The sequence below is a fragment of the Sminthopsis crassicaudata genome, chromosome 3 (genome assembly GCF_048593235.1).
Source record: "Sminthopsis crassicaudata isolate SCR6 chromosome 3, ASM4859323v1, whole genome shotgun sequence".
Classification (NCBI taxonomy): Eukaryota; Metazoa; Chordata; class Mammalia; order Dasyuromorphia; family Dasyuridae; genus Sminthopsis; species Sminthopsis crassicaudata.
Genome location: NC_133619.1, coordinates 416,198,704 through 416,220,718, shown reverse-complemented (window position 1 = coordinate 416,220,718; position 22,015 = coordinate 416,198,704). Strand labels below are relative to the sequence as shown.

Genomic DNA, 22,015 nt, shown 5'->3' with positions numbered 1-22,015 from the left:
TAGATCATACCTCTGAGAGTCTAGAGGCGTCTTTTAACTTTTATTGTGTTATAATTCCCTTTAGTGATCTGACAAAATCTATGAACCCCTTCTCAGAATAATGTTTTTACATTTTATAAAGGATTACCAAAAAAGCCAAAATTTGCCCATTCAAGTTTCACGGACACCCTGAATCTATTTCACACCTTAAGAACTCCTGGTCCATAGGAATAATGTCTATTCTGAGTTCGTTGCTGTGTCTTTGCCATGACACCTTTTAATTTTTATGAATCTTTGTTTCCTTCTGAAAAATGAGGATCCACCTAGCAAAGTTTCTAGCACCTAATAGATGTTTAATATATGCTTGTGGATTGATAGACTGATTTCCAACTTTTTATCTTTGATCGCAGTCTTGATTTACAAGACAAGTTAACAGAGTATTTAGAAAATGGTGTTACCTCTGATAATGTAAACTGGCACTTTGTTATCTTAGAGGGTAGTCTAGTGCAGTTTAGGGATGTGTTTAGGGTCCAACAGCCAGTGTATGACAGTGGCAGGACTGGACCAATGTTGGACCTGCCTTCAAGGCTGTCCACCTATACACTATGCAACACGCTGCTTCTCATTTAATCTGGAGTAAGAATAAATTAGTTTTCCTAATGCTCTATACACATTGCTGTCTTTTTAATAGTAACTGCCACTATAAATTACCAATATTTCACAATGGCTTCACTTCATTAAAATTCATTGTTCTTGTTTTGAGGGCAAATATCATAACAGAACTACAATGAATAGCAAACACGCACATATGTATAAAATTCTTAGAATTATGCTTTCCTTCCCTCTCTCATGTTTTTGGTCAGAAACACCCAAACCCCTCTCTGGTCTGTGACATCTTATTTGGAACAATGTGTGTAGAACTAGAAATATTACTATGAGGAAGACTGGCTGTAAGGAAAGCATTTTGCAAACTTGATAAGACACGACAGCTGTGAGAAGAACAGCAAAAATTTAACTGAGGACAGCAAGAAAAGCAGGAAGTTTCCTAATTCAATATAATTTATCATTCATTTGTTGTTGTTTTTAAATTGATTTAAAGAAATATTGACAATCACAAGAAATACAGTTGAAGTGACAATAAAAGCAATGAGATACCGCTAAATAGGTCAAACAGATGCATTTTCTTTCAGATAACTTTCACAAAGTTAAAAATCTATTGCTTTTCTTCCTGCCCCTCTCCCCCAAACTACAGCTTTTCATTTCAATGCTTGTGTAGATAGGAGACAATGAAAACAATGTGCTAATTTAATATTTTCAGTTAAAAAGGAAAATAAATATTAGCCAATTTCTGTATATTGTTCCCATTCAGATACTGTCACTTTTAGATCCCTAATTTGCCTTTCCATGAAAAGTTAAATCTATATCCACTATGACTGAGAAATAAAATACAAGCTTCTGCCTATTCAACTTATTAATTTGTTTATATCTACATTTTAGTCAGTGTCAGCTCTGACCCTATCTACAAGTGCTGAGATAGTAAAATATTTGTTGAGTCTTAGCTACTTGATTAGAAATGTAAAACAACTTCATTTCTGACAATTGTAATGAAGGTAGAAGCTCTTGAACAGCTATGTAATGAGATAGATAAAGAGAAATACTATTTATAAGTTTACTACGTGCATTTGGTCTCTGTGGGCGTTAGCCAGCAACTTTTCACTAACTTTAACCCAAATACTAAGCCAATTCCACAATAAATGTTTATTTGTTCTATTATTTTTAAATGGCTGGCTTGGAAAACTGCATACATTATATGACCTTTTTTAATGAGAATTTGAGGTTAGAAGATTTGTCCAACATTTATCTTTTGCTATGTAAGATGCTACATTTAGTAACGGGGGAAGAGGTGTGGTGAGAGGGAGAGGGGGACAGATCTGCTATATTGACAATATGGAAATTGTCTCAACCATTAAAATAAACCTTTTTTTTTTTCAATGTAGAAAATCATAATTCCCATACCAAAAATTCCTCCTATAAATATTTTGACCTCTTATTTTAATAAAATCTGTACTAGGTACCCGCTATGTGCACAACACTGATAGATTCCCTTAAAAAGACCCCTACCCTTCCTCCATATCCAATGTATATGTTTATCAGCTTTACCTTCAGCGAGGCTGGTGCAGACCTTCAGAGTACATGTTTTGAGATAAGAAAAAAATTCACTTGGAAGCAAACTTGTTAATATAACTTTCTTTTCTCTAAAAAATTAGTCTGTGGAGGAGCAGAGTGGCAGATGTGAGCCAAGGGCAGATGAGTCTGATTCGGAAGAGATGAACAAAATTCAGATGTTATAGGGTACATTCATCTGTAAAGAGAGAAAATACCATTAACTTTGTTCTATGAATCTAAAGGCAGGTTTACATATTTAACACAACTTGCCCACCCTTTAGAGAAGAAAAAGCAACAAGCATCTATCTACCTGTTATTACAAATAGGGACTAGGAAAAGCATTCTGTATGCAACCTTGGACCATCCTCACTGCCACAGTAAGCCCTGACTATTTATTTCCCATAAGCTCATAAGCTGATGGATTTTCACCTTGCAGCTTGCTGATGTAGTTCTTTGAATTTATCCAGACAGTATTAAGCTTCATTAAGCTTTGTTTTCTTTCCATTGTACAAATCTTTTGCTCAGTGCAATACCCAGGATAAAGAAATGCTGAATTGTCCAACTACAGGACAAAAGGAACACCGAATTTTCCTTCTAAATCCCAGTGGGATAGTTACTAAGCTAGGGTGTGTATGAGAGGAGAGGACACTTTCCCTTCCCTTTTCAAAACTTCAAACATGCTAAGATGCCACTTTCTTCTTCTTATAGTTTTCCATAGTGGATAGGGTGCTGGACCTGAAATGAAAAGGCTAAGTTTAAATCTCTCCTTAGATACTTACTAGCTATGTGATCATGGGCACATCTCAGAGCCTTATTTCCTTATCCATTTTAAATAACGACAAGTAAACTTATATTTGATTGGTGTATGGTGTGCACAGTATAGAACTATTTCTACCAATACAGATGGGCATCTTCTCTGTAATTTAGAGTCTGAGAGGGTTGCCTAGGACAGAACTTATTAAACGGTTGGTAATGACCCCTAACTGAATATGAAGATTGTGAATAACTTGGCAACAGTAAAAAGTATCAAATATTCCACCAAGATTTAATTCTTTATGTAAAAATAAATCGCCACATATATCTCATTAGTATTCAAATTTGCTTTTATCTTTAATAAATAATAAAATTATATGTGTGCCAAAGAATAGTTTTAAAATAAAATTTTTTATGATTTATTATCAGTAAATGTTTGATTTGTATCTTTATTTTATATACCTATATACCTGAGGCTGTGTAAAAATTTCTTGGGCAAAAAGGGAAAAAAGTTTAAGCATCTCTGCTCTAGGGCACTCAAAAGTTAAATGCCAAAATGAGCCCATGGCATAACTTGAAACTAGACCTTCCTGGGAGGAGTCAGTCATTTTTGGGTCAACCCCAATGGAGACCTTCAGCCTTGAAACTTGGGTGAAATAAAATCACTCCCTTAGCTTAAAGAGGCATATAAAATGGCTTTTCACTTGGTATACTTTTTTTTTTCACTTCATACATATAGGGACAGGAATGAGCAAAGCGGGGAGGAGATCAATCCTTTTTATGATGTTTCTTTACCAATTTCTGAGCAACTTTACTCAGCATCTGCAGTTCTCTCTTATGCTCCTGGAGTTTCTGTTTGTATTTGTTTCTGATTTATTATACATGCCTAAAATCTGATGGACATGTATACAGTTCTAATTAGTCCTGATACTAGTATCCCCGATAGTAGTATTAAAATGCTTTGCAGTTTATTCAGTTCTTGCCTATAATATCCATGAGATCAGGAAGAGAACAATATTAATAATATAATGCTTTAAAAGTTTCAGAGAGTTTTACATGAGTAGTACTATTAATTATTCTCCTCTTACAGACAAGGAATAGAAGATGACTTGGCCAGAATCACATAGCTATTGAGTATCTGAGAGGATTCAGCTCCAAGCCCAGGACTGTCCATGAAGCCACCGTGTTTTAAAACCAATTTTAACAAAGTAGGGTCCTTAGGGTCACAGAGTTAGTGGCAAAGCCACTCGGAGCTCGGACTTGAGCAGTAACTTCCAGGTGCCAGGTCTGGCACTACTCATGAAGGCCATATCACTTTTGTGGCAATCAGGAAGTAACAAATATAAAACTTCTGAAAAAGTATATTTGACTCTATACAAATTATTAAGTCTCTAATTTCACCAAATCCAAAAAGACTGAGGGAGCAAAAGAGACTAACTTATATTGGCATAATATTTCTTAACAAAGCCAACCTATGTAAAGTCTCAAAATCAATGATATTACTTATGTAATAAGTAATATTATTATATAATAATATTATGTAATATTATTTTCAGAATTTTTTAAGGTGCCTATAATTGTCTTGGAAAGCGAAAAGAGCAGCTGCTTCCGTAAGCAAATGAGGAATCTGGGAGTGCACATTGGGAGTCATTTATACTTGTTCTTTTACTATTACTACATGCATCCATGTTGCTTTAGAAAAGGTAGCAGGTTGAATACAATACCTTTTTTTTTTGGTGTGTGTGTGTGTTTAGTGTCAGAGTCAGTCAAGGAGAATGCTGGATAGCATGTTCTCCAAATAGAATCAGAAATTGATTCAATTCAGAAATTGAGAAAATTTGTTATTGTTCTTATTCAGTCATTTATGACTCTTTGTGTGATCCCATTTGGGATTTTCTTTGCAAAGATACAGGAGTGGTTTGCCATTTCCTCCTGTAGCTCATTTGACAGATGAGGAAACTGAGATAAACAGGGGTAAGTGAGTTGTTCAGGCTCACAAAACTAGTATTTGAAGTAAGTTTTGAACACACAAGGATAAATCTTCCTTATTCCAAGCCTTGTACTCTATCTACTGTGCCATCTGACTAACTCCTAAGAAAATAGAAACCTTAAGAAATTGGGACCTTGAAAATTTAAACTGACACAAAATACTTTACCCATAAATGGAGCCCCAGCCACTTACTCATACACACAGAATTTGGTACATACTTGAAAGAATTGGGCACACATGAGAGCAAATAAGGTATGAAGGGGGTTACACCATTACGTTTTAACAGTTTTTCTCTAGCCTATCAAAATTCACAACATATGATTCTAGGACAGATTCATGTATGGATTAGCTTAAAACCAAACAATATCAATAAAGATCCCCAAAACCTTGAGAAGAAAAGCCTTTGGCCCAAATTAGCAGAAATCTTTGCCCTTGTTCAGTACTGCCACCTGATGTATATACTCAGGAAAGATTTCTCTAAAGGTAGGATGCTCTTTTTGAGTGATGTCCAGTGACTAACCACCATATTCCACTTACTACCCTCAATTAACTCTCTAAATTGTTTAACCCTCCCAATTGAGCCCCAGAATGCTAAGCTGGTAGCCACAGATACCATTACTGCCAGGCTGGTACAGGGAACGCTGAGGTCTGCATAGCAGTGCCCAAGCAAGTGCAATAACAGATTATGATAGCAATCAAAAATAACTCTCTAAAATTCTCTAAATAATTCTCTAAAGTTCTTTATAAAAGAATTCACATTTTCCTCCATAAATTTTTAGAACTTCATTATCTCAAACCCCTGTGGAGCACAGAGAAAAGGACTGTGGTGAGTTATTGAAATTTTAAAAGTTTGGCTCTTTTGTGAAAGCTTCTCTTAAAAAGTCCAAAATTTCTGGACAAAAAATGTAGCTTTTTAAAGCTGTCTGTAGCTTGTCCTTGGATGACCTTACCAAAAACAAAACAAAATAACAAACCCACCAAAACCAAAACCAAACCCCTCCCTCCCCCACTCCTTAAATGATATACCAAACTCTGTTCAGTGTCTCTGAAAAGCAGCATATGCTCATATCCACCTCCTGCCTCTGAAAGTGAAACAATTCCAGGGACCTAAGGACATTTTCTGGAAGATGTACATACCACATTGCTGAGTTCTACATGGCCCACCATGCGGGAAACCTCAGCAAAATCCTCAGGAGACATAGGTAGAAGGTTGTCCGTGTTCTGAAGTCTGGAAGGGTGACTAAAGTAGGAGAAAAATGAAAGGAAAAAATGTAACCACATTTAAAATTCAAGAGGAAAACTGACATTTCATCCCTTACCTCATTATTCTCAAAAAGGGATTCTTAACCTGGGCTCCATGAACTTGTTTGTTTGTTTGTTTGTTTGTTTTTGTAAAATATTTTGATAACTATATTTCAGTATGATTGGTTTCCTTTGTAATCCTATGTATTTTATTTGTTGCATTTAAAAGCATTCTTCAGGGAAGGTGTCCATAAGCTGCACCAGGCTGCCAAAAAGGTCCATGACACTAAAATGTTTAAGAACACCTGCTCTACCATATGGGTGGTCTCTAGGAAATAAACAGACTTGTCAAATATTTTTGAAAAAGTCTACCATCTAAGAGTATTGGCTCCCCACCCATTCCAGCCCCTGTGTGTGTGAATGAGTATCAATCAGCCCACCTAGTACCCAGCAGTCCTTAGAAAGTCTAATCATGGCCACATGCACTTACTTGTGTTGCCTAGCCAGAGGAGCACCATGTCTGGGTACTCCTCATCCCTCTTTGAGCAGTTCGAAGGGTTTTTTTATTACATGGTGGCTAGATCCATTCATTCACCCCAAGACAATGCAGGAGGGCAAATAACTGACAGTGACATTTCCAAGAGATTTTTGTTTGTTTTGTTTGTTTGTGTGTTTTTACTGTTTACAAAATGAAACAAAGAATAAAAAACAAGAGGAAAAAATGTATTTTAGTTGCAACTTTGGCCTACTCTATATTGAAAAGAACTACTTTCCCATTGATAAATTTTTGTTCATTTTATTTACACTTATTTCAAAACATTATTTTTCTGGATCTTGCAGAGCTTAAATGTAGCTTTGAAGAAAAAACAGAACTGGCTTAGGGTTACACCACGGTTGGGTACCACAGTTGGGTTCACACAACTCCTAATTAGCATCTTCTCATGTCAACTTGCCCATGCTAGATTGACAGTAGAGCAGCAGATTACAAGTATGTTTGAGGTCCACCCATTCTCCCCCTTCCCCTATGGGAAGAGACTGAAGGTTCTAAAAAGGACACTCTTCTGAGTTCACTTACACTTCAGATACAGAAATTAGTTCAGTCTTGATATATCCAGTCCCTTTGGGGCCATCAATTTCCATTGGCTCTGGCCCTAGGAAGCAAACAAACCAAATGCACATTTAGTTAGCCAATGTAAATATACTTCGGCTAGGGATTAAAAAAAATCAAATCTGTTTCTTAGATGATCAGAGAAGGCCCACATTCTCACCCCCCATTGCTTTTGTCAACTAAAATCACTAAGGGGCTTTACAAAGGGACTACTGTGCAAAGTACGTGGAAGAGAAGCAGGAGGAGGAGGATGGTCTGTGGCCAAGCTGATACTGGGAAGAGTTGCTAAGAGCTGGAGGGCCCTTGAAAGGGAAATGACCTCTGCCTTGAGTTGTTTCCACATTTACAAGAAGACAACCACAATGAACAGAAAGTGTGGAAACTTCATTTTAAACCGATCTGCCTGTTTTGAGATTTTACAATGGAAAATTAATGATCTATAAGAGTGCTACAAAATAGGATTTTTCTTAATTGCACATTCTAAGGTGAGTAAGCAGTGAGATATGTTATGAGAGAAATGATCATTTCTCTTATATGAACAGCTAATTACTACATTAGAGTCAAGGTTTTTCTTCCCCCTTTTCTGCTTCCTCATCTAAATGGAAGCACCTACAGTCAGACATGCTACAACTTCTCTTGTATGCAAGACATAAGGATGTCATTTTGGTCTTCTGAGAGAATGAAGGGCAACAAGAGAGCCACCAACCAACGTTCTCAACCAGAAATCAATGGGTGTGGGAGATCTTTCTAAAAGACATGCCCAGTCTGCTTGGCTGAGATCTGATCAAAGACAATAACATTAATTCTAAGTTTAGGCTAAAGGGGCATTCATGCTCATTATATTTGCTTAGACAGCTCTGGGAAAATATGGAACCTCCCTTTTCTTAGACAGGTGATACGGAAATTGTTAAATCTCTTTGACTTAGATGTGGGTGAAATAAGTCCAGTACCCCAAAGACCCTCATTTTAATATAGTCATCTAACAACTTTTATGTTGTTGTTGATCAGTTTACCCCCAAGTGCACCCCTTTTCCAAAAGACTTTATAATTATTGAAGGTTCAATAGATTTGATCTCTTTCTCTACAGAGGAGATTGTAAGCCTGTTTTCAATCAATAAAATTGAATTTAATTTATCTAGAAACTAGGTTTCTTGGAACTTTTTCAATTGTCACAATTGGAAAAAACACCAGACTGACTGAAATTCAAGAGACTTGAGTCCATCCCAGCCTGGCACTGTCACTAACTAGCTATAGGATCTTAAGCAAATCATTTCCACTATGGAACCTCAGGTGGAATTAAATTTCATTTTGGTTAAATAGGAAGAGGAGGAGGAAGAGGAAGAGTGGCCTACCGTTGTGGTTTCCAACTTAATTAGAAATGAAAGACATTAAATGCACTTAGGATTTCTGTTGCCAACAAATTGACTCAGAAATCTACATATTAGCATTTTCTATGTTTTATTGTATTTTTTATTTATTTTATTAAATATTTCCTATTTACATTTTAATTTGATTCAGGTGCATTTGGAGTGCTATGAGCCAGCTTCCCTTCTCCCCAACACTTCCATTCTAAAGACTAATTCCATTTTAAAGACTAATTTGAAGAACTGTGGTAGAAAATTTCCTCAACGGGAGTTTCCTACATCAATTAAATTGTAGGTCTAGCCCAAAAAATTTCCTCCATTTAGTATTATCCAGACAGTTAGATGGCCCAATGGATAGAGAGCGGGATCTGGAATGAGTAAGATGAGTTCAATGTAATTGGAGATTTGTGGATGATTTCCGTGTTTATAAAGATGGATATGAAATTTTGCTTTTCAAAACTCTTGCACCTTTCCTAGCTTTTCAACATTGTATTCTGTTACTAAAGCATGCATTTCTTAGAAAAATTTCCTTCATAATTTTGACAGAGAATTTACCAGTTGGTAAAGGTTTCTTTACCCCTTTTTTATCTTTCCTTTCTTGAGTAAGAGCAGAGAATTCCAAACAAAGGCTAGAGAGAAAGATTCCAGTTTAGTTTTAATTGGTTTCTCAAGTCCCTTCAGATCCTGGTGGTCTCTGATCTCTCATTGATGCATCTCCAGAGGCCTGACCTACATTTTATTTCTGAGGGAAACTTGATCTCAGCTATCTGAATTTCAACAAGTTCATGTAGTGAAAGGAAAAATGTTGGTTAGGACTTCACTCTAATATATCAGGCAGGCTTAGGAAAAACAACATAGCAAAAGGATTTTTGTCTTTACATACAAAACATGAGCATTGTATGGACCTGAGTGGAGTTCAGGCCACTTTAGCATTTTAGAGAAACTTTAGTAACAAGAAAAATCAATCCTAATGGGTTAAACTAGAAAGAGGATGGCCAATATTGCACTGACATCAACTTTACAGTTCACTTAAGAAACAAATTTCTAAAGGGGCTCAAAGCACGGGTGCTGTTATACTCCTTTGGTCTGACATGGAGAGCAGCTTCTCTATGTGAGGGTTGTCACATTTACCTGTGCAGCTCCTGTCACTTACTCAACTCGTGTACATGAGAGCTGTCATGTACATCTTCTAAGGGGAATGAAAATCATGGATACTGTTGGATTTTGGTAGTGCTAGTGGTAGTGGATACATTTTTCAATAGACGACTACCAGAAGTCAGAGGTTCAATAATGATTCTCTCCACTCACCTTCCTTTGGCCTAGAATAGTATTTCCCAAAAGCATGGTCTTTATCAATGTTTGGGTATAGAAACTTCAGAGGATTTTCAGGAATATTCTCAGCAGCCATGACTTTATAATTCCGAATGATATCGGGAAAAGTAACTGCAGAGAGTTCTTTTTTCGTGTATGGTTCAACTGCATGAAACACTGGTTCTTTAAAAAAAAAAAAAAATAGGAAGGAAGAAAGATATGAGTCACAGGATTGAAAAAAACCGCCTGGGGTGATCTAATCCAACATGTAAGTGAACAAGAATCCCTTTTAGAACAGTGGTGTCATATGCAAACAGACCCCTGTGGGTCACATATTGACTTGGAAAACACAAATTAACATTTTTTTAGGTTGTATTGTACTTTTATATTTTTATATTTTACTTACTTTTCATTTTGTCTATTTTATGTATTTTAATCTGATTTACATTTTGCATTTTATTTATTTGTTTATTGATTTAATCTGGTTTGGGTTCCCTTGGGAAGTTCAGGCTGCACTGGAATGCAGGGTAATGTGCCCAAAGAATTTGACACAATTGCTCATAACTTAATCCCACAACAACATGAATATTGTACAGTTCTTTCAGACTGTGATCCTATTTAAGGTTTTTTTTTTTTTTTGTTTGTTTGTTTTGTTTTGTTTTGTTTTTTTGGCAAAGAAACTGGAATGGTTTGTCATTTCTTTCTCTGGCTCATTTTACATATGAGGAAACTGAGGCAAATAGGATTTAGTGACTTGCTTAGGGTAATATAGCTGGTAAATGTCTGAGGCCAGAATTGAACTCAAGAAGATTCTTCTTAATTCTAGGCCCAGACTTCTATCCACTAAACCAGGGGTTCTCAAACTACGGCCAGCAGGCCAGATGCTGCCCGCTGAGGACGTTTATGCGGCCAGCAAATGGGCTGAGGGGTGGAAACAGAGTGTGAGCTTTTGTTTTTATTATAGTCTGACCCTCCAACAGTCTGAGGGATAGTGAACTGGCCCCCTATTTAAAAAGTTTGAGGACCACTGCACTAAACCACTTAGCTACCACTTAGCTACCCCACAACATGAAACTCAGGTTTTCAAATAATACTTCTTTGACCTTTCCCTTTTCCCCTTCAGTAATTATCTTCTCTTGGCTAACCATCAACAGATCCTTCACTTGATCCCACATAGTTTTTTGACCTCCCAGTTTTTTTTTTTTTAATTGCCATATAATCTTGTCAACTCATAATTGCAGCTCACTAAACTCTCAGATCTTTTTCAGATGAATGGCTATCTTTTAACTGTGGGTACACTATCTTGCACTTGTGAAGCTATTTTAAAAAAATGATTAATGAAGATATGTTAATGGTTATATAAAAATGCTTGTTTTTAAATACAAGCCTGTGTACAATCTTGGGGAAGCCAGGTGGCTCAGTTGGATAGGACACTGGGCCTGAGTTCAAATCCAATTTCAGACACTTATGATGGTGGGTAAACTACATAATCCTGTTTGCCTCAGTTTCCTCATCTGTAAAATGAACTGGGAGAAATGGCAAATCACTCAGTATCTTTGCCAAGAGAAGCCCCAAAAGAGAATCATGAAGAGTAAGACAGTACTAAACAACAGCCTATGTACAATTTAGTATCTTTCTCACTAGTCTTTACCTATTTAAAAATAAGACCTTTTTGAGGTATGTTTTATAATAAGAAGGGAATTTAGTATTTATTTTTAAAATGGTATTTTATTTTGTTCCCATTACATGTAAATATAGTTTTCAACATTCAGTTTATAAAATTTTGAGTTCCATGTTTTTCCCTCCCTCCTCTCTCTCTTTAGGAATAAAAGAAAGGAATCTCTAATGGTGAAATTTGAAAGTGAAGCATGGTAAATGTTTGTATGATTTATAGGGGAAGCTTCTTGGAATCCATATCTAATCTCTATGAGGTTTTGTTTTGTTAATTTTGAAATTCAAAAATTTAATTTTTAGAGCTATTTTCCAACCTAGGAAAGGCATTGTTCCAAAATAATACTTTGAAATTGAATTTTAGGAAATATTATAATGCAGTATAAATATAAAAATGAATACTAGATTTCCTTCTTATTATAAAATGCAACTATGACAGATTGTTCTGCCCACTCACACTGCTGTCAGGTTTTCCTTCTTCTAATTAATATGTTATTAGCAAACAACAATTCATATTCTTGATGATTTCCTAACCTGTTGTTGTTCCATCATTTTTGTCATATCTAACTCTTCATGATCCCATTTGAGGGCTTCTTGGTTTTCTTCTTTACCTGTACCTTTGATAAATGTTCTGTTTATAAAACTAAGCTTACATCCAAATATGTTAAAATTTTTAAAAGTCAAAACTTAATAAAAATTTTAAATGATTTCATCACATCCCATTGGCTATTCATTTATACTCTACTGAATATTATTACCCTAAGGGAACATAGAATTTTACCTTTTTACTCACAGAAAAATTTCTCCTTCCATGAATCAATTGCAAATGAACCTGTTACATATTATTGCAATAATAAACATTTGACTCTTTTAATAGTCCTTATTTCTATCAATTTCAGTTTTACTATATCTTTAAAAAGTGAATTCACTTAAACAGCAAGAGATTTTCCTAACGACAATTTCCCATTTTCATAGTCTTAACTATACAAGCTCACATGAATGAACTTTGTCTATACAACATGGCACTTACCATTCTGTAACTTTTCAACCCAAGTAAAAGTGATTGCTCCATCCCGACTACTTTCACTGAACCTCAGCAGAAATGTTCCAGGCTTCTGATCTTTTAGTAATGCCCGTTCTTGCTCTTTACTTATAAAGCCCATTATACATCTGTGTGTGGAAAGAGAATTTACAAGAGGTTATCTAGTAATTTTTTTCCCCCCTGAGGCTGGGGTTAAGTGACTTGCTCAGGGTCACACAGCCAGGAAGTGTTAAGTGTCTGAGACCAGATTTGAACTCGGGTCCTCCTGAATTCAGGGCTGGTGCTCTATCCACTGTGCCACCTAGATGCCCCCTAGTGAAATTAATAGATAGTTTATACAAAGAAAGAAAATGGCAATCTAAAAGGGGCTTATGAAAATGTAAAAATTAATGACAGCATAGAGACTATCATGTATTAGGGATAATACAGAAACTTCAGAAAGAAGTAGCATCACATAGTGAATTGAATTGAGTTGGAAATAAGAGTTGAATTCTTCTGATTCTGATGGATAATGGTTAGGTGACCCTGGCCAGGCAAGGAAGTCAAACCCTCAGCTAACCTAGGAAGGTGATATTAAAGTAGAACACAGTGCTGTTCAAATAGAAATTCTGCTTTGTTTGATCATTTTACAGTTGGTTCTAATGCTTTCTGACCCAATTTGGGTTTGCAATTTCCAGCTCAATTTACAGAGGAGGAAACTGAAGCAAACAGAGTTAAGTGACTTGCCTAGCTAGTAAGTATCTGAGGCTGGATTTGAACTCATGAAGATGAGTCTTCCCCACTTCAGACCAGCACCCTCTCCACTGTGCCAGCTAGCCACCCTTAAACAGGGTAAGGGAGGGAGATGTCAACTAATCCATAGACAAGGATCTATAAAGCACTTTACAGATGAGGAGACTGAGGCAGACAAAGATTAAATAATTTGTCCAGACTCACACAGCTACTTAATATGTAAGGTCTGATTTAAACAAGGGTCTTCTCTCCTCTAGAGCCAGTGCTCTATCTACTTATAACAGTTAGGTGCTTTCCACTATCTAATGAATTAAACTTGTTAGGTCTTTTATTATTACAACATAATTTTAAAAGTTGCAGATTGTTTAGATTACACAGTTATGATTTATGATGGGACATCCAGATCAGCAAATATACTTTCCTGTTCTTGTAGCTTGTTTCAAGGAAGAAGTCTTTACTTAACAAAAGTTTACTTCCCCCTCTAGTGACATTTTATGGAATAACCTTAGAACGGTGCCATGGGGTGATGAGAATCTAACCCCATGCTTTCCTGAATAAGTGGATTTTTCCCCAGTGTCTGCCAAGCTGCAAGCAATTTTTAATATGGGGCCAAACATTTTCCACTCAGTATTCATCTATGAAACTATTGTAAGTTAGAAAGCTAACTCGAAACAATCCTGAATATGTTGGGAATGTTTTATTGTTCCTTATTCATTATGAAAACCATCTTTTATTTTTCCTTAGTTGTCAAATCCATATAAAGCCAAATTTGTGAAGAAGTGACAAAAAAGCATATTGTTCCCAAACCTGCATCTGGTTCCCATAGACTCTAAGGTGAAAGAGGACATTAAAACTCTCCCCAACCTGGTTTCTATCTACCTTCCGGCTTTATTTAACTTCCCCTTCAAATCAGTGACTCACTCAACATTCATTAAGTGCTTTCTATGTGCCAGGCACTGAGCTAAGCACTGGGTTTAAAAAAAAGGCATAAGAGTCTCCTCTCAGGGAGTTTACAACCTAACAGAGGAGAAAAGCAAACAAATAAATACAAACGGTATAAAGATAAAGTTATTAAAAGAAGGAAGGCACTGGAATTATGAGGAGTTGAGAAAGGTTTCCTGTAAAAGGTAGGATTTTAGTTGGTACTGAAGGAAAGTCAGGGAAGCCAGAAGGTAAAGATGAGGAAGGCAAGAGGGACAGAAAGAATAAAATGCCAAGATCAGAGAAATGGAGCATTTTATTTGTGGAACAGCCAGGAGACCAATGTCTGATTTGAAGCGCATGTATCATGGAGAAAGATGTAAGAAGACTGGAAAGCGGTGGCAGAGTTAGGAAAGGTTTTCAATGTCAAATAGATGATTTTGTATTTGATCTTGTAAGTGATGGAAAGACAATGTAATCTCCTTGAGGTCAGGTTCTATTTAATTTTTGTATCTTTGCATCTCTAGGCAGTGCCTTGTACAGAGTAAGTACATAATAAATGGTTGCTGATTTGAATTTATTGACTAATGTCTAGTATGATGAAATGGTCAAGGAAAAGCCCATAGGCATGTTCCACTAGAAGAGATTTTAGGAACAAGGCAATGCTGGGAATAGTCTAATTGAATAATTAATCATTCCCTACATATGCAACAGAAGGTCATTTATCCAAAATATGTCACAGAAAACAAACATTTGTCAACCTTACCCATCATTCCAGAGACAAATTAAATGCTTTTTAATGAGCTCAAGGATGCCCTCGATCCAAAGCCAGAAAGAAAAATTTTTGTCATTTAGATTTTCCTGAAATGACAAATCCATGCATTAGAAATTTTTTAAGCCTAAAAATTAATATGATAACATATTTTGCATAAGACAATTTTATAAGCCACTTTCCTCACTGTTACTCTGTGAGGTAAAGAGATCAAATATTATTATCTTTACTTAACTGCGACTCAGAAAAGTTAACTGACTTGCTCAGGATTAAGTTATTCTATTTAGGATTAAAGACTCCAGGTCTCTTGACTACATTTCTTTATGACAATATGCTGCCTCTTCATGGTGAATTCACAAATCCATATCTGAATTGAATTTGTTTTGTGTATTTGACAAAGCTAGAGAGTTCTTGCAGGAAAAATCAGATATCTATCAGAGACAGATCTGTATGCATCCTAGTTCAAAGACAAAAGCAAGTGGAACTGCAAATCTTCCATTCTCAATAGTATTCAGATACCAAGTTTCCTATTTCTTTTCCAATGATTCTACTTCCTTACCAAATCAGAGAAAAACTTTCCAATTAGAGATTTCCTAATGTATAAGCTTATTGCTTCCTTCTCTTTGGAGAAATAAAGGGGACTAAAGTAATTTTTGGAGAGATAAAATAAGCTTTCTCTAAAAAAAATCCTGTTTTCCCCCCTAAACTAATGTACTCAGGAGATTACTAGATGGTAGCACATTCCTGCAGGCCTCTTCACACAGAACTGAATAAAATATTCTCAGGGGAGAGTTCTAAGGGGAGTGAAAAGATCTTAAGGAAGTAACAGGATATTATCACTCAGCTGGATGCTTCCTGTCCGGATTCACATTAGAATACCAAATTTGTGGATTATACCATAGAACTTACATTTTCCTCCTACAGAGTCCTTGAGTGGAAGAAAAACTCCAAAGGAATTGTCGTGATAGGAAGTGACCAAAACAAAGACTGAGAACAGAAGCTTAGTTTGATCTTTCTAACTAACTCAAACAGATGAAGAACCCACCTTGCAGAATCTTGTCCAAGGAATAAGACCATCAGAGTTAGAGGAATTGGGGCCTAAAAAACAAACAAACAAAATCAATATTCTCAGGAGGATATAAATAGCATTACAACAGTTTACTTAGGCTAAAAGCTTTTGTATACATTCTCAAAAAATACATGGGAAAGTTTTTCTTTGAAGGATCTACTAATTTGATACAACTCAAAGGCAAATAGAATGAAATGACAGGTTATTATACAATCAACACTGCTCATTACCTATAATAATAATAGGATGTTAATAGCAAATATTCTTGAATAATTTATATATTTGGCTGATTTTTAATAGTATTTTATTTTCCAAATACTTGCAAAGATAGATTTCAGCATTCACTTTTGCAAAATCCATGTTCCAAATTTTTCTCCCTTTCTCCCCCCTCTCCCTCCCCAAGACAGCAAACAATCTAGTTCAGGTTAAACATGTGCAATTGTTCTAAATATATTTCCATATTTGTCATGCTACATAAGAAAAATAAGATCAAAAGGGGGGGGACCATAAGAAAGAACACAGCAACAATAACAAAAAGGTGAAAATTGTATGTTTTGATCCATGTTCAGTTTCCGTAGTTTTCTTTCTGAATAAGGATGGCACTTTCTATCACAAGTCCATTGGAATTGCCTTGAATCATCTCATAGCTGAAAAGAGATTTGGCTTATTTTAATAAGAGAAATGAATATATAATGCAGAATGGGGAAATGATTTTTTAAAGTATTTTAAGAAAGAAAAAACCTTTAGTTCACTTCTTCCTTTACTGTCTTTCTTTTCCTTCAATGATTTCTACACCCCTGCTTTAAAATCTGTACGATACAAGTCCCTGTGCTGCCGTGACTTCTGGTAGCATGTTTTGTTTTATAGTTCAGGAATTTAGATCTAAATTTTTAAAATATAATGGCAGAGGTAGGAGTGTATAGGTGTCAAATACTGTTTATACTGTCAGAATGTAGTTGTGTTGATTAGTTATTCTGCTTTCCTTTTAAAATTTATGTTATAAAAGCACATTGAATATACAGAATATACTCAGTGTATAGAATATAAATATGGAATATTTATACATTTTATATATATATATCTATATATAAATATAGAATAGAAAAATTATATAGAATATAAAGGAAATTGTAAAAACTGTGTTTGTTTGTTTGTTTAAAAATCCCACATTTCTATTTCTGATAATTAACTGGGCCCCTTGGCATATTCCTGGAAAAAACTATCTGCAGAATGAGAAATATTGGACTCTCTTACCAAGAGAGGTTTTACAATTACCTTTCCAGGAGATTTTTACAAAAAAGGATGATTGCTTTTTTCCAAATGCATCAATTGGATTATATGACACTTAAAAGTCTCTTGCAATCCTAGGCCTTTAAAATGTTTTTTCTTTTCCTTCCTCCCTCCCCCAAGTTGCATTTCTATCACTTAAGAAACTGCAGAAAATTTTCCTTCTTCCTCATTATTATTTTTCCACTTTTCTCTGAATATTTTTTATTATGCAATATTTTCTAAGTCCTTTACAAAACTGAGAGTACATCTGCTCCCAAGTTAAAATTTGTTTTCAATACTCAACTCAGATGCTGTTAAGTTTTCTAGTCACTTTTTTATATAATATTCCCAGAAAAGTTGCCAAAGGCATTACATTATAGAGAATATTTATCTTTTTGGAAAAGACCAGGCACATGAAATAATAATATGTAGTAGCTACAGAAACCAAAGGACAAACTTAGAATAGACTTGAAGAGGTTACTTAGACCATTCTTTTGCTTCATTACAGCGCAGACAAATGAAAAGAAATTATAATTCTTCCCCAAATAAGGGAAAAGGAAAACTAAAGTTTCTTTATCATTAGCAAAATAACTCCAAAATAATGTATGAAGTCTCCATAAAACAAAGATTTAGGAAGAATGATTTATTTTAATATAGTAATAAAAGAAAATTTACTTGATATATAGAACTTCACATAAGGTAAACAGATACATTTTTCTAAGACTATAAAAGAGTGGTCCAGATAACTTCAGTTTCCTCAGCTGAAAAATAAAGGGGCTGGACAAAATGGCTTCTGAAGTTCTTTCAAGTTCTGGATCTGTGTTTAAATAAAAACCATCCTTTGCGATAGATTTAGGAGGTGTCAAACTAATAAACGTCAGCCAGGATTCAAAGATGTCTTCTGATTGCAAGTCACTTTCATTTAGGACACATTTCCCCTTCACTTCTCACAATTTAAATATCTAATAGGAAATTAACTTCTCAGGAAAGGAAAGAGGAAACAGAAATTTATTTTTAAGAACCAAGAATCTTTTATAGATAAAAAAAGTCCATATGTTCATACCTAGGAGTTTCTCGCCCAACATGTTCAGCTGTTCTAAATTAAGTCCTCTTTTTGTGACAGAGGAAAACTGCCAACTCAACACCTCTGAAAGTTGAGACCATTTTGCACATGGTGGGTTCAGAAAGAAGGATAAATTCTAAAGAGAAAACAATACAAAAATCCTTAAGAACAACTGCAGAGGGATCAAAAATGGACTGGTTGCTAAAACTTATGCAAGGGTTTAAATTTTCAAATTCTTTTCTACAGTATCATACAACCCCAGAATAAAGAGTCAATAGCAGAAGAAAGTGAAAGTAAAAAGGGAATCTTTGGATTCAGTGGAAAGAAAAATAAAATAATGAGCAATTAAAGGTTTAACTTTGGTCAAACTTTCTAAAAATCAAAGTTTATTTAGTTAATCCATATTTTGTAAGCAAAAGTAAAGGTCACAAAGGTTTTATGAAGTAAATTATAATCTGTTTCTATTTGTCTGTATATCCTCATTGCCAAGGATGGTCACTGGCATTAAAAAAAAAAAGCTTTTAATAAAATCTCAGTTGAATCAAATGCAAGTGGATCTGAGTTTATCAGCAAAGAAGAAAAATTACAGATCTCTTTCCTATACTTGTTTCAATTTTTTAAAGCTCCTCATAATCTTTACACATTTGTCTGCAGGAGTTCTATGGTTTTCATTGAAATTTCATTTGACTAATCAGCCTGATTTGAAGATTCTTAAGCTAGAGTGAGAAGGTCCTTTAGTTAACTTTTTATTTTAATAACAGAAGATCCTTAATACCTTGGGTTCTGTTGTTAGCATGTTGTACCATAAAATGGATGCCCATCCACTGGGAAGTTGGCTTACATTGGAAATCACAACAATAGGCAGAGATGTTGTCTAAAAGAAGAAAAATACTTTGAGGCATTCTAAATTAAAAGCATTTCATCCTTATCTATTCACAAACATATTAGTTACTCAATGTATTCAAATGAGATGTACTTTTACAGATATCTCTATCCTCTATCTCTCTATAATGTTTTATATCCTTTTCCCTCCAATTTATTCAAGAATTTTTTTTGTTCATGTTTACAAGAGAAAAACAGATGCAAATCTCACAGTCATGTTCTATAACCAACTAGAAATTGGCTGACCAATGTATAATCATACAACTGAGTCGAGAAGACAAACAATAAATGAGGTGGAACAAACTTGAAAGATAAATGGGATTTAGAGAGCAAGCAGTACAATTCTGAGAGATGAATGGATAAGGTAAGGAGATAAGTAAACATGGTTGGTAGGACTTAGTAAGAGAGTTGTAAGTCAATCATTCTATGGCAACTTGAGCAGCTGCTTTTTGTAGTTCTATCAAGGACGAGCACTCTGTCCCATGGGAATGCATTATCCCATAGTTGCTTAGAATATCCTCTAAGTCTATTTCTAGACTATCCTCAGGCCTTTGCAAGGATCTTGAGCTTTCCAAAGGCACAACAGTACAACTTTTAAAAGGAAGATTATTTTAAGATATTTGTTTGGATTTGTTGTTCAACTCAGCACTAAGAAACATTTTTTAATTTAAATAAAAATCCCCAATCAATACCATGGAACAATATTATAAATAAAAAATATTGGGGAAATAATTCAATAATTCGATGGTAAATTTAACACTTAGTTATCCAAAGAGTGGATTCATAAATAGTAATTCATAGCAGCACAGCCACAATCAAAAAGCAAACAAATAAAGCAAGGTAGCTGGAGAAAAGTCCTTGGAGAAAAAAAAAAACTGGATATAAAAATATATGGGAGAAAAATAGTAGCTGACAATTACTACTACTTTTGACAAGTACTTGACATTCTTCATGCAAAGGCTACACTCACCTATCCTGGGAGGAGTTCCTTCATGAATAGGTAAGAAGATAGATCACTAAGGTCCCTTTCAGTTTTCAAATTCTGAGATTCTATGAAATCTAAGACTTACCTCTAGATCTATTACCAAGCCAGGCTGGCACAATTGGGTCTCAAAGCTTAGAGAATGAAGCTCTTCAGTAACAATGAGAGGGCCCTAAAAAACCAAGCATGCACAGAATTATTTAAAAATCTCAAATCAATTAATTCATATACTCTAAACTTTTTATAAGCCAAAATAACATTTTAAGAGGTGCAACTGAGGCCTAACCATCACTTCTTTCAGCATAGGAAATAACAACCAAACACCATGAAATATAAACTCATCTCAAATTTTCAATCATGAAAGCTTGAAAGCGTGAAAGATTGTATACTTTCTAATAATATCTCCTGGGTATATTCATTAAAATGGATTTTTAAAGTGATGATATGATGACTACAGTATTGTGTTGCAGTGGAAAGGACTATGACTCTGAACTTAGAAGATCTGGATCCAAACATCTTGTTTGATAATTACTGTTGTAGAAAGTCACTTAGCCTCTCAGCTGTAAAGTCAGAAAATTGAATTAGCAGCTGATTTCTCTGAGGTAATGTCCAGCATTCTAAATCTGATCTTATGAAATTATTGAGTATATTGCAGAGGTAATTATTGTTTTCAAGCAAAGAATGGACTAAATACCCAGTAAGAGCTCTTCCAATTCTGAGATAATATGAAAAAATCCTCCCATCATCACAAGCAAAACTTGAGTGTTACAGTTTATAGAAGGAAGAAAGAAATAGGGAAGAGGAACAGGGATGGATTACCAATGCAGATGGTGCATTGAGTTTCTTTCCAATAGACTTGAACTATCTCTGTCAATAGGGGAACACAGACTGTAATAAATGCTTTGACCATATATCATTTCAAGGCTGTCAGTCCAGTCCTGAAAAGTCCATAGCTATTTCTATCAAAATTTGAGGAAAAAACTCTCTAAAGTTATGAGTTTTATAATAGTTGACAATATGTATATCAGTTGCCAATATGCATTGGTAGAGGATACTTCTTCACCAAAAATTCCCTAAGGGAATAAAATCATAGGTCTGGCATCCTACACACACACACACACACACACACACACACACACACACAAACTCTTTTAATGACTAACTGTTTTTTGATTCCCAAATAGAATGAAGTATTTAGTGGGAGGTACAAAATGCCTCCAAGCCTTGAATAAATAGAGAGATTTATAGTTTACAAAACATTTTATATCTGTTATTTTTATATCTATATCCTGTAACTACCATTGCACTAAGCTAGAGTAATTGTTATTTTACAAATGAGGAAAGAAAGACTAAGAGAGAGGCTGAGGCCATCTAGCCACTGACCATCAATGCCAAGATTAAATCTCTGGTCTCTTGACTCTTAGATCAATGCTCTTTCCAACACATCATATGGTCTTCAGTATCTATAGGAAGTTCAAATATCAATTTTCTTCTTACACATGGCCAGAGAGTGAAGGGATGTGAAAGTAGTGAAAGTGGGGTATTAGGAGGGTCTATTTTCCCTCCACAGAGAAGTCATATTGCAAAGCTAATGCCTTCCCTCCCAAATAACTTTGCATTTAGTTGTACTTATTCTGCTTGTATATTATCTGTATACATACAGAAAAAAAATATATATATACATATATATATATACATA

The 22,015-nt window shown here is 35.1% G+C and overlaps 1 protein-coding gene across 1 annotated transcript in view; it reads right to left on the bottom strand.

Moving 5' to 3' along the window:
* Positions 1 to 1,016: 1,016 nt before the first annotated feature.
* STAT1 (signal transducer and activator of transcription 1) overlaps positions 1,017 to 22,015 on the bottom strand; it is a 50,129-nt gene continuing 29,130 nt past the window's right edge. Inside the window, exons 15-24 of the mRNA XM_074302832.1 lie at positions 20,405 to 20,488; positions 19,228 to 19,326; positions 18,453 to 18,588; positions 16,097 to 16,149; positions 15,046 to 15,140; positions 12,615 to 12,754; positions 9,911 to 10,096; positions 7,206 to 7,281; positions 6,026 to 6,128; positions 1,017 to 2,341 (exon numbers count right to left, since the gene is read on the bottom strand). Coding sequence (XP_074158933.1) covers positions 2,318 to 2,341; positions 6,026 to 6,128; positions 7,206 to 7,281; positions 9,911 to 10,096; positions 12,615 to 12,754; positions 15,046 to 15,140; positions 16,097 to 16,149; positions 18,453 to 18,588; positions 19,228 to 19,326; positions 20,405 to 20,488 — 996 coding nt within the window. The 3' untranslated portion in view covers positions 1,017 to 2,317. The remainder of the gene's footprint in view (positions 2,342 to 6,025; positions 6,129 to 7,205; positions 7,282 to 9,910; positions 10,097 to 12,614; positions 12,755 to 15,045; positions 15,141 to 16,096; positions 16,150 to 18,452; positions 18,589 to 19,227; positions 19,327 to 20,404; positions 20,489 to 22,015) is intronic.